Source organism: Eretmochelys imbricata, chromosome 9 (genome assembly GCF_965152235.1).
Source record: "Eretmochelys imbricata isolate rEreImb1 chromosome 9, rEreImb1.hap1, whole genome shotgun sequence".
NCBI classification, from domain to species: domain Eukaryota; kingdom Metazoa; phylum Chordata; order Testudines; family Cheloniidae; genus Eretmochelys; species Eretmochelys imbricata.
Genome location: NC_135580.1, coordinates 36401296 through 36415155, shown reverse-complemented (window position 1 = coordinate 36415155; position 13860 = coordinate 36401296). Strand labels below are relative to the sequence as shown.

At 43.7% G+C, this 13860-nt stretch overlaps 1 protein-coding gene across 1 annotated transcript in view; it reads right to left on the bottom strand.

The window, feature by feature from the left end:
- CUL3 (cullin 3) overlaps positions 1-12289 on the bottom strand; it is a 102926-nt gene extending 90637 nt beyond the window's left edge. The window contains exon 1 of the mRNA XM_077827286.1: positions 11932-12289. Within this exon, the coding sequence (XP_077683412.1) occupies positions 11932-11997 (66 nt within the window). The 5' untranslated portion in view covers positions 11998-12289. The remainder of the gene's footprint in view (positions 1-11931) is intronic.
- Between the last annotated feature and the right edge of the window lie 1571 nt (positions 12290-13860).

Below are 13860 nucleotides of genomic sequence, written 5' to 3'. Positions count from 1 at the left end.
AAACTTTCTAAACTACTACATGCTACAAGGGGCCACAGCAATGGTTCCCTCAACCCACCCAGCAATATTGTTAACCTATCCAACTATACTCTCAGCCCAGCAGAAGCAGCTGTCCTATCTCGGGGCCTCTCCTTCTGCCCCTCCACCCCCACGAACATGATACAGTTCTGTGGTGTCCTAGAATCCTATTTTCGATGTCTCCAACTCAAGGAATATTTCCAATATACCTCTGAACAACATACTAATCCACAGAGGCCTCCCTACCAACACTACAAAAAGAAGGATTCTAGGTGGACTCCTCCTGAAGGTCGAAACAGCAGACTGGACTTCTACATAGAGTGCTTCCGCCGACGTGCACGGGCTGAAATTGTGGAAAAGCAGCATCACTTGCCCCATAACCTCAGCCGTGCAGAACACAATGCCATCCACAGCCTCAGAAACAACTCTGACATCATAATCAAAAAGGCTGACAAAGGAGGTGCTGTTGTCATCATGAATAGGTCGGAATATGAACAAGAGGCTGCTCGGCAGCTCTCCAACACCACTTTCTACAAGCCATTACCCTATGATTCCACTGAGAGTTACCAAAAGCAACTACAGAATTTGCTCAAGAAACTTCCTGAAAAAGTAGAAGAACAAATCCGCACAGACACACCCCTGGAACCCCGACCTGGGATATTCTATCTACTACCCAAGATCCATAAACCTGGAAATCCTGGGCGCCCCATCATCTCAGGCATTGGCACCCTGACAGCAGGATTGTCTGGCTATGTAGACTCCCTCCTCAGGCCCTACGCTAACAGCACTCCCAGCTACCTTCGAGACACCACTGACTTCCTGAGGAAACTTCAATCCATCGGTGATCTTCCTGATAACACAATCCTGGCCACTATGGATGTAGAAGCCCTCTACACCAACACTCCACACAAAGATGGACTACAAGCCGTCAAGAACACTATACCCGATAATGTCACGGCTAACCTGGTGGCTGAACTTTGTGACTTTGTCCTTACCCATAACTATTTTACTTTTGGGGACAATGTATACCTTCAGATCAGCGGCACTGCTATGGGTACCCGCATGGCCCCACAGTATGCCAACATTTTTATGGCTGATTTAGAACAACGCTTTCTCAGCTCTCGTCCCCTAAAGCCCCTACTCTACTTGCGTTATATTGATGACATCTTCATCATCTGGACCCATAGAAAAGAAGCCCTTGAGGAATTCCACCATGATTTCAACAATTTCCATCCCACCATCAACCTCAGCCTGGTCCAGTTCACACAAGAGATCCACTTCCTGGACACTACAGTGCTAATAAACAATGGTCACATAAACACCACCCTATACCGGAAACCTACTGACCGCTATTCCTATCTACATGCTTCCAGCTTTCACCCTGATCACACCACACGATCCATCGTCTACAGCCAAGCTCTGTGATACAACCACATTTGCTCCAACCCCTCAGACAGAGACAAACACCTACAAGATCTCCATCAAGCTTTCTTACAACTACAATACTCACCTGCGGAAGTGAAGAAACAGATTGATAGAGCCAGAAGAGTTCCCAGAAGTCACCTGCTACAGGACAGGCCTAACAAAGAAAATAACAGAACGCCACTAGCCGTCACCTTCAGCCCCCAACTAAAACCCCTCCAACGCATTATTAAGGATCTACAACCTAACCTGAAGGATGACCCAACACTCTCACAAATCTTGGGAGACAGGCCAGTCCTTGCCTACAGACAGCCCCGCAACCTGAAGCAAATACTCACCAACAACCACATACCACACAACAGAACCACTAACCCAGGAACCTATCCTTGCAACAAAGCCCGTTGTCAACTGTGCCCACATATCTATTCAGGGGACACCATCACAGGGCCTAATAACATCAGCCACACTATCAGAGGCTCGTTCACCTGCACATCCACCAATGTGATATATGCCATCATGTGCCAGCAATGCCCCTCTGCCATTTACATTGGTCAAACTGGACAGTCTCTACGTAAAAGAATAAATGGACACAAATCAGATGTCAAGAATTATAAGATTCATATTCCAGTCGGAGAACACTTCAATCTCTCTGGTCACGCAATCACAGACATGAAGGTCGCTATCTTACAAAAAAAAACTTCAAATCCAGACTCCAGCGAGAAACTGCTGAACTGGAATTCATTTGCAAATTGGAGACTTTTAATTTAGGCTTAAATAGAGACTGGGAGTGGCTAAGTCATTATGCAAGGTAGCCTATTTCCCCTTGTTTTTTCTACCCCCCCTCCCCCAGACGTTCTGGTTAAACTTGGATTTAAACTTGGAGAGTGGTCAGTTTGGATGAGCTATTGCCAGCAGGAGAGTGAGTTTGTGTGTGTGTGTGTGTGTGTGTGTTCCCCCGGGAAAGGTGGGGGGGGGGGTGAGAAAGCCTGGATTTGTGCTGGAAATGGCCCACCTTGATTACCATGCACATTGTAAGGAGAGTGGTCACTTTGGATGAGCTATTACCAGCAGGAGAGTGAGTTGTGTGTGTATGGGGGTGGGAGGGTGAGAAAACCTGGATTTGTGCTGGAAATGGCCCACCTTGATTATCATGCACATTGTAGGGAGAGTGGTCACTTTGGATAAGCTATTACCAGCAGGAGATTGAGTTTGTGTGTGTGGTTTTTGGAGGGGGGTGAGGGAACCTGGATTTGTGCAGGAAATGGCCCACCTTGATTATCATACACATTGTGAAGAGAGTGGTCACTTTGGATGGGCTATTACCAGCAGGAGAGTGAGTTTGTGTGTGTGGGCGGGGGGGGGGGAGGAGGGGGTGAGAAAACCTGGATTTGTGCTGGAAATGGCCAAACTTGATGATCACTTTAGATAAGCTATTACCAGCAGGACAGTGGGGTGGGAGGAGGTATTGTTTCATGGTCTCTGTGTGTATATAATGTCTTCTGCAGTTTCCACGGTATGCATCCGATGAAGTGAGCTGTAGCTCACGAAAGCTCATGCTCAAATAAATTGGTTAGTCTCTAAGGTGCCACAAGTACTCCTTTTCTTTTTGCGAATACAGACTAACACGGCTGTTACTCTGAAACCTGTCATCTTCATATCATTACCTGAATATTTATTTTGATTGAACTCCAAAAAGAGTAATTATAAATTATAAAATCTACTTCATCCTCACATAAAGCATTGCAATAGAAAAAAATGACAGCTTTCCCATACCTTGTTTCTCCACATTCCACTAATTCTGGGAGGATCAGTCCTTTTCCAAAAAGAAGCTAACACACTTCACTTACAGCAGTCATTGAGTCAATATCCCATAACCATGAGAGTAATCCCCAAATCAATAACCTTCTTTGGTATGCATCTGATGAAGTGAGCTGTAGCTCACGAAAGCTCATGCTCAAATAAATTGGTTAGTCTCTAAGGTGCCACAAGTACTCCTTTTCTTCTTTGGTCTGTAACCTAAAACAGAACCATTATGGGTTAGGTGGATTGGCTAACTTCAGTTATTTTGAAAATTCTATTGGTTATTTTCCTCCAAAAATCTATTATCTTAGAGCATCCCTGCCACATGTACAGAAGGTCTCTATTTCTCCAAATTCTCTTCAGCATTTATGACTCCTTTTTAAACTTAAATATAGTGAGGTACTATTGATATAGTTTTGCAATAGTTGTCCTTAATAGTTATATATAGAGCTTAGGTTTTGGTCCTCCTCCGGACATTTTCAAATTGCTGCAAAAATGACATCTATTTGTAGATCCTTTTCACGTTTTTCCAAAAACAGAGATCAGGAAGACAAGACTGTCACTAACAATCTGCTAACACATGGAAGTGAGGCCCAAACAACAGTTTTAAGGAGCTCTTTATTTTTTGTATCCTGAAAACTCAAAAAAGTAAAGGTAGTCCTAACACTACTACCTGTAGCTTAATTTAAAAATGTATGTCTCACAATCAAAATAGAACTTTAAACTACTAAAAACCACCTGCTTTCTTTTGAGGGAGCATAGATGGAGAAGTCCACTAATTAGAAAACTGCAAAAATTTTATTTTACATTTAAATCAGGAACCTGCACTCACACTCCTATAGAATATTATTACAAATGTTCCAGGCTGCATCATATGAAGGAAGCAATTAACAAATGAAACACAACACAAAAGTGAAATAGTATTTTTTCAGAGACGCCAATAATTTATGCAACCTTCATCTAAAAGGTCTTACAATAAAAAGCATCTTCCATCCTGCGTAAGTTGTAAAGCAATTCTTATTTAACTCATTCACCCACCATTGATGCAGATACACATAGGACAAAAGGGGGTCAATGCTTAACAGCAGTTAAACTACACAACAGTTTAGCAGAAAACAAATACCACCAAATCCACTGAAAAAAGCAGGAAAAATTTAATCACCTAAATTAGAATTTGGCCTGACTACTACTGTTGTCTCCTTCTCTTGCAAAGACTGCCAAAGAATTTTTATCAATCACAAATGGCCAAGATCTTTTGTTTTTCCATCTCATTTAAAGGACGGTAGTAACCTCCAGCAGCAAGGTGCTTACCAACACCATGCTGAGATATTTAATTCAGTACCAACTTAGCTGGAATCAGGGGTACCCAATACCTATCAAGACCAGGCTTGCAGAGAGAAGTGCTGCTAAATAACTAACACCAAGAAGACTTGGGAATCGCCTTGAAACTCTTCCATATAAGGGCTGAATAGACTTGTCCCTGCCTATCTTGAAAGATCTGATGACACGACAGCTAGACATAGTATGGTCATAGAATTAGGAAAAAAACACACACAAAAAAACATACAAATTTCTTGTAAAACTTCTCCTAAAATTAGTATTAGCACACCTTTATCAACTCAAACACCTAAAACATGGTGAAAATGAACAGATGGCTAGTTTTCAGAGTCCAACCTCTTCAACTCATGCCACCATTTAATCTGAAATATTAATTAAATCCAGTGATGCTCTTTCAATGTTCATGATTAGGTAAAATTTAAGAGCATTTTCACATTAAAGAATGCATACCACTGTTAAATGGGAATTTTCCAAAACAATGCCCATTTCCTTTCAACAAGGTAAATAATGTTGCAGCTTTGTCTTTTTTATTTCAAAGCCCTAAATGTGTTACAGTGAAACTTAACTGATGAATATCCAACTTATTACTACATATTTTATTACGGGCCAAAAGGTCATTTGCTTTTATAAAAATATGGCTTGTGCATGTGAAATACAGCATACACTCACAAACAGATGGATGTGATATGTTTATTTAACTATATGGTCTGAAGTGAATAGTATCAGTCATTATGTTTATATTAATTCATTTATTTGGAGCTGAACAAATGTGTGACAAACCATTTTCCCTTTCGCCCCACACGCCATCCCAAAACGCACACCACAGAGAACACGTACTATGAGTCTAAGGCCATGACTACACTACCCGCCGGATAGCGATCGATCTATTGGGGATCAATTTATCGCATCTACTGCAGACACGATAAATCGATCCCCGATCGCTCTGCCGTCGACTCTGGAACTCCACCACGGCGAGAGGCAGAGTCGACGGGGGAGCAGTGGCCATTGATCCCGCGCCGCGAGGACGCCAAGTAAGTGATTCTAAGTCGATCCAAGACACGTCAACTTCAGCTATGCTATACTCATAGCTGAAGTTGCGTATCTTAGATCGATCTCCCCCTCCCCTCCCCAAGCTACAGCTTATGTCAACATAATTTATGTCGCTCTGGGATATGAATAAACCACCCCTCTGAGCTACGTAAATTACACCAACATAAGTGCGAGCGTGGACAGCACTATGGCAGCGGGAGAGCCTCTCCCGCTAATATAGCTACTGCTGCTCGTGGGGGTGGTTTTATTATGCCGATGGGAGATGAGCTGCAGCGGTACATGTGTAGAATGCCCTAAATGTAACAGCTTCTGCCACCTGAATACTCACAGTTTTAGTCTACATCAACAAATTATCCAGGTTCTTTCTGAAATCTCAGCTCAGACTCATTCATGTGAATCTACAGATGTTAAAGCAACTTCTTTAATGCTTGGACGGATCCATGCATTATGGATATCTAATGTAAATTTTAATTTCACTTCAAGGTACAGCATGTCCCCCCATCCCGTCCCTCCTCCTCCCCCCCCAGGTCAAAACAAGCCATAAAAGAAGCTAATGTTCCCAGAAGCAGAGTTTTCTTTCCGCCATGCAAAAGCCACAGGTACCAGCCACTCTGATTTGGAGAATGTAGGAGTGTCAATGAGACTCTCAGCCTTCTTTATTTTTTAAATATGAAAACTAAGCCACTATCTCTTTGCTCTGAATCAATAGTTTGGAAAACTTAAAACTAATGTAAGCTGATCACTGGGGTTGAAAAGAACAAGCATCCAAGCGACACTTATGCAAAAGAAGGCTGGGCAAAGTGGAGCATAACTATCCTATCCATTCCATATTAAATGCAACAGTTTACGGTTTGGGGTATATTTAAACAGACTCTCATTTTACATAACACACATGTATGGGATCTCTCTAACGCTCTCTAAAACTCTTTAAGTAGCCCTGTATCTATTGTTGCAACAACAGTGGACAGGAACAGTTGGTTATGTTCCAGGGGCTGGCAGAAAAATATTTTGTAGGATTATCCAAAAATACAAAAGAGAGCTCTACAGGAAATTAAGATGGTCAAAAGCATTAACAAAGTATGATGCATAAACAAATCAATAACTCACTTCAAGTCAGACTGATCTAACCAACCAATTTCTTGTAGACAACAGTTAATTTCTTGTGATAAAAGTAATAAGAATCCTTGGTGAGAGTCCATCTAATAGCTCTTAAAGTAATGTTATTTGTGTAATTTTATAAAACACTTCCTGTTAGCCCAATTCTCACGTAGTATGTATTTTCACAAGAAACGTGTAGAATTGGATATATTAAGGCTATTTTGTCTTTTCACTATACTCTGACACTTCAGTATGCACTCATGGCCTTTATGTTCACTGGTCAAAAGTCATAACAAAACAGTTCAAATGCAGCTGCAGTAAAGTCAGGCCTGCACTGACTCACCTCTAACAAAGTTTTAAAGACAGAACTAGCATGCTTTTGCTCCATCCACACAGGTCAACTAAATCATGTTAAAAATTATATTTGTTATAATGTTGTTTGAGAGCTTTTTAAGTAGTCCTTTAACCAGCAACAACAGGCCCATTGTGACTTGTGTAGAGAAAAGCAACATAAGAATGCTAGAGTACTTTAACAAGAGGATAAAAGAGAGCAAAAAATATAACTCCTTCCCCACATTTTGGGAACATGACTAGAACTTCAATGTGTGTTTTGTGCAGCAGACTTAGTACTCTGCAAGGCACTGTTTTAGCCCCTCAAATGTGAACAATGTTTACAAAATATAGCTAATGTACAGACATTCTTTATTATCAATATACAACATAATATGAATTAATCACTTGCCACATTTAACATGTCAAATCAAATTGACTTGAGCATCCATTGCACACTAAGTTTTTCTGGCTTCTGTGTAACAGATAGCCAACCAATTAAAGAGAGATTTGTTGAAAAAACTTGCAGAGTTTCAACCCTATGCCAAGTTTCATCTCCAAATTTTTATAGCTGAATTATTGATGCTGACAGAGGTGTGTGTATGAGTATATATTTTAAGTGTTAAGACTATCCTGTTATATTTTTGAAAATTGCATTATTGTACAGGCTCTGAACTCCTGAAAGTTCATACACAAGATTATTTTATTGCACAGCCTTAAAGTAACCATTGTATGCTTAATGCAAACACACAGAACTTTAGTAACAAGATAATAAAAAGTTATTTCCATTACTCTTTCTAGATTTAATTTCAAAAGGTAAAATTAAAAAAAAACCCTATACCATCTGTTTTTTGTGTTTGTTTTATGGCCTAATCCCACAATCTAGCCACACTCAAAATACCCATATGCTTTAATGTGCATTTAATAAGACAATGTTGCATAAACACCTGTTTTAATATGTTAGAGTTAAACTGGTCACACAAATTTATTTGTTTCTACTGCGAATAGGAAGGGCGGTTTACTGCTCAGGGAATTCTAGTCATTGACTGCTTCTGACTACTGAACAGCCCACTTCAGTCTCTAGATTCCTAAGTACTCTAAGCCTCTGTCTATCCTGCAATTAGACACCCCCGGCTGGCCTGTGCCAGCTGACTCAGGATCTCGGGGTTTAGGGGCTTTTTAACTGGGGTGTAGAAATTTGGTCTTGGGCTGGAGAGCTAGGATCCTGTGAGGTGGAAGGGTCCCAGAGCTCAGACTGCAGCCTGAGCCTATCTACACCACAATTAAACAGCCCTTTAGCCAAGCCTTGGGAGCTGTCAGCTGGCACAGGTCAGTCATGAGTGTCTAACTGCAGTGCAAACATAGGGACTGTTTAACTGTGGTGTAACGTTCAGGTTGCAGCCTGGGCTCTGGGACCCTCCTGCTTCACAGGGTCCTAAAGCCCAGGCTCCGGCCAAGCCCAAAAGTCTACACCACAATTAAACAGCCCCTTAGCCCAAGTCCCATGAGCACTAGTGAGCTGGCATAGGCTGGTTGCAAGTTTTTAATTGCAAAAACATGCCCTCTGCCACTGCCCTTGAGGGAAGGAAGAGCAGAGTCAGTGAGATTCTGTATACCAGCAGCAGGTTAATACTGAATGACATTTCTATGGAGGAACATTTGCCACCTTAATTTACACTCCTTAATTACCAGAAAACTAAAAAAACTGGGAAGAAAATAATTTTGCAATAAAATAACGATTCTTAGATAGAGCATTTGTGACTGAGCAACAGTTTTTAACACTGAGTTTACACTTATGCTATTTTTAATTCATACATGAAGAAACAGCAAAAGCATAAAAATTTGAAAAGAAAATTATTGTACACCTTTACATTATTATTCACCCATGTTTATTATAGGAAAGAAATGCTTAAAATGTTATAGGTAAGTACAGAATATGAAGGGCCATGGCCATCATTAGGGAGTAACCATGACGTTGCTAGATTTCAGGAACCTTACTTGTCCAACAAGGTTACCTTTTCCAGATAGTGAAATAGTAAATATTTATTCCCAAATGAAAAACTGAAACAAAATAAAGGAAATGGAGATGTAAGACTGCTGAAGATATACGACAAACTACCAGAGAGCAGAGAAATGGCCTAACACTGGCAACATTAACAATTCAAAACTAAAAACGATGCATCGGAATTGGAGGTGAAAAGAAAGAACAGTAACCAGATATGAATGTAAATATTAAACACAGGTCCCAGTCTTGCAAACACATGTAACTTCATTTACATGATGAGTCCCCTGAAGTCAACTGAGCAAATTACACACGTGCCTACATCTTTACAGAACTGGGGTTATAGTTTTTGGAGAGTGAGATAACTTTTCTCTCTTATAATTACTCACATGATAGTAAATTCTTAAAAGCTGTCATTCACTTCCATGTTCTTTTTTCAGTTAGAAATCCTTTGTGAACTTTTGACTGGGTTTGGTTGCAAAAAAGGAAATGTATTTTAAATAGCAAAACTTGAAAAATACTACCCACAGATATCAGCTTCTACTTTGGAGTTTGGAGGCCTTGATGTCAATATATACTTAAACGTGTTAATTTTTAAGGAAGATAATTAGGTAACTTTTGTGAAATAACTGTAATCTGTTCTTTAAACAACTCAAAAGGAAAAATTAAAACAACGCTAACAAGAAGCAGTTTGATGGGTAAAAAAATATCAAGCATTCTCAGCATTTATGAGAGCAGGGCTCCGGTTGAACATTTTTCACCCACGAACAGCATTTCATGTGCTCGGTTATAAGAACTGTCAAAAAATAAAGTGCAAAATAATGTTTATTCTAATCATTGAATTTGCCCTAGTTAGTATACCCTCATCTACATACATAAAGAGATTCTATGCATGGATCCTATTAGCCAAATTTAAAACTTTTATTGTACAAGAGTAGTTTGCTGTAAAATAGATGCACAATTTTTGTCATTAAGAATTTTTGTCATTCTTAATTTTTATGATCATCCCTCTATGATATACAAGTTGTCTAAGGCTGTTTCAGGCAATCTATTATTTTTCTATTACTCCAAAAGTTCTAATAATATGAGGTTTATGCGTTGAATAAGAGTGTATTAAAAATAAATAATTTCTTTGGAGATCACTAGCCATAGATCACTTAAAACATTCTAGTCTTTTAATACACAGTGCTGCTTTCTTTGACATTCACTGTTCAACATAAAGAATTATTGCTGATTAGAAGTAGAGTTTAAGGGGGAAGCTGTCCAGTTGAATCAGAGTCCTAAAGATAACTTCTAGCAATTTAAAGAAGTCCTAAAATCCTCAACTTCATTGGCAAGAATTTTGGCTTAGCAAATCCTCTGCCATATTACATACTGGTAAACTGATGTGAACAGGTATGTCCAGTTTATATGTGAAGGCAACACATTTAAATTGTTTGCCACTGGCTACCTGCATCAGGTGTAACATCAAAAAGTTACGATAAACACTAAAAGCCAGTGACTCAACAGAGCGTCTCCTTTTTAACGTGTGTGTGTGTGTGTGTGTGCACACATACACACACACACTTGCAGGAAATCACGAAGGACGACTGAAGTTTTCATATTTCTTGTAATGCTAGAAACCATTAACAGCAGTCTTTGCATTCATTTGCTCTAACCTTCAACTGAAAAAACTGTTTAAGCACCAGCACACATTTATGGCAGTACAAGGTAATAACTAGGCCCATTCACTGAGTAGCTAATGTGCCTGGCAATCTCACAGCTGGATATATGAAACAATCCTATGAAAGTTACACAGAGGCTATGTTGCTACCAACTCTTCATGTCACCTGACATTTTACCATCTGACCTAAAATCCCTGCAACATGAAGTTGCAGGAAAACTAGCTCAAAGATGGATTTATAAGACTCCTTATTTTTTTTTAATGTGCATCTATAACTTCTGATTCCTTGTCTGAGAGTCTTTCATTGGAAACTGCATTAAATATATTTTCATAACATATTTGCATAGGTTATGAAAAGGGAAGAACCGCCACAGGTGCCGGTTCCTCTGCATGCTTCTTGCTGGGATGGGATGGGAGGGGTCCCCCCCGGGAGGGGTCCCCCCCCAACTGTCTGTAATACCCACTCTTCCAATCCCAATTCCCTGTAAATGCCTGTGCTGCTCTCCCCCAATTCCCAATCCCCAGTTTCTGTAAAGTGCGTCCCCCCCCAAGCTCCAGTGAGTGCCTGTGCCACCGCCAGCCCACTGAGCCCCAGTACCACCAGCCACAACTCCAGTCAATGCCCATGCAGCCACCCCTGTCCTGGTGCCGTCCCCAGTAAGTGCCCATACCACCCTCCTTCCACCAGTCCAAGTCCCAGCCCCCAGTGCCTGTGCTGGCCCTCCACACCCCTCAGTAAGTGCTCATGCCGCCTCCCCTTTCCCCCCCAGTAAATGCCCATGCTGCCACCTCACCCCTCAGTCCCGGTCCCAGTCCTCAGTGAGCGGGACTGAGCCACCCACCAGTGCCGGGCGCAGTACCAATGCCGCCACTGCCCCCCGCCCCCCCAGTGCCGGTCCCGGACCCGGACCCGAGTAAGTGCCAGGGCCGCCGCCCCCCCAGTCCCGGTCCTTCCTCCCCCGCCTGGCCGCGGTGACAGGTTTCATTGTGCTGATAACAGATGGGGGCACAGAGCGTGTCATCCTCCTCCTCCCCCCGGCTCCCCAGCCCCCCAACTCCTTTCCCCTGCCCTCCCCGCGGTCCCCGGAGTTTCTCCCCCTCGCCCCCAGCCCGCCCCCCGCGGGGAGCAGGGTGACACACCGGGCGGCTGCGGGGCCTGCGGCCGGGCGGAGGCCGGGGCCTGGCGCGGAACCGGTAGCCGGGTACTCACGGGGAAAGCTCGGATCCGCATCTTGGTGTCCTTCCGGCTGCCCGTCCCCTTGCTCAGGTTCGACATCTTCGGACCCGGCTCGAGCGGAGCCTCCTGCGGGGTGAGGGGGGGCTGCGGGGAGACCCCGGGCAGGAGCCCCTGGCGACCTTCACTCCGGGCGGCGGCCCCCGGGGGCTGCGGGGCGGGGAGGAGGGAGGCGGCTACGGGGGGTTCTGGGCGGCGGCGGCGCAGGCCCCTGTCTTCAGAGGCGGCGGCGGCGTTTCCTTCACCCTCGTCCGCCGCGATGGCGGACAAACATCGCTCAGTGCGCAGGGCCAAGCGCCCCCCCACCCCTGAGACAGATCCGGCCGCGGCGGCAGGAGGGGCGCGGGGAGGAGCAGGGCGGGCGACGGGGTGGGGGCTCTGATGTCTAGATCTCGCGAGACTTCGCTCCGAGCTGTCACTGGCTGCAAAGGGGCGGGTGGGAGAGGGAAAGGCAGGAAGAGAAAGCGCGCTGGGGCAAAGGTGGCCGCTGATTGGCTGAGTGAGGCGCGGCGGGGGGAGGGGCAAATGCAGAGAGGGTCCCGTGGCTGGCCTGGAAGAGGGGGGAGCAGTGGTGGGATTCGGGGGAAGGGGTTCCTTAGCAACCCCAGCTGCTGTAAAGAGCCTGTCAGGAGTCTCTCCGGGCCCGTAGACACCACAGACTGAGGTTCTCCACCTGCAGGTTTGCGGCGCAGAGGGTCTTCGATGAAACTCACTGCTCATCCCTCTCTGCGACAAACAGGTGTGCAGAATCCCCCTGTGCAACTCTTCTAATTTCTGCTCCCATCTATAGCAGAAATAAAGCAGCTTTGCTAAATGTAAGGTCTTGTGCTCACACAAGAGACCATTGGAATTGCTCTTAAGTACCAGTGGTGTCAATCAGAGGGTAGATGGGGTGGGTGAAGAATAGCAAGATTGACCTATGAACTGCTAGTAGCCCTAATGCCCATCTTGGTCAATGCCAGCTATGTTATGTATACATCTTCAAATATTCCTACAATAAAGAAAGTAGTAACTAGTTTTTGGGAAATAACCTTCAGTAATAGGGGTTCAGGTTCATGTGCCATGACTACTTCTACCCTCTATCCACCCACAGCCTCCTTCATGCTAGTATGCAAGCTTGTAGTATAAGGGCCAGGAATGCCTGCTCTAGTAGGTAGAGAACAGCTCTGCATGGGGACTGACTAGTATGCGTTTATCAGAGTAGAAGCCGTGTTAGTCTGTATCCGCAAAAAGAAAAGGAGAACTTGTGGCACCTTAGAGACTAACAAATTTATTTGAGCATAAGCTTTCGTGAGCTACAGCTCACTTCATCGGATGCATGCAGTGGAAAATGCAGTGGGGAGATTTATATACACAGAGAACATGAAAGGTGAACATGAAAGGTGGGGGAGTAGCACTGTATGTAAGGGAGCAGTATGACTGCTCAGAGCTCCGGTACGAAACTGCAGAAAAACCTGAGTGTCTCTGGATTAAGTTTAGAAGTGTGAGCAACAAGAGTGATGTAGTGGTGGGAGTCTGCTATAGACCACCGGACCAGCGGGATGAGGTGGATGAGGCTTTCTTCCGGCAACTCGCGAAGCTACTAGATCGGACGCCCTGGTTCTCATGGGTGACTTTAATTTTCCTGATATCTGCTGGGAGAGCAATACAGCGGTGCATAGACAATCCAGGAAGTTTTTGGAAAACGTAGGGGACAATTTCCTGGTGCAAGTGCTAGAGGAGCCAACTAGAGGGGGAGCTTTTCTTGACCTGCTGCTCACAAACCGGGAAAAATTAGTGGGGTAAGCAAAAGTGGGTGGGAATTTGGGAGGCAGTGACCATGAGTTGGTTGAGTTCAGGATCCTGACACAGGGAAGAAAGGTAAGCAGCAGGATACAGACCCTGGACTTCAAGAAAGCAGACTTC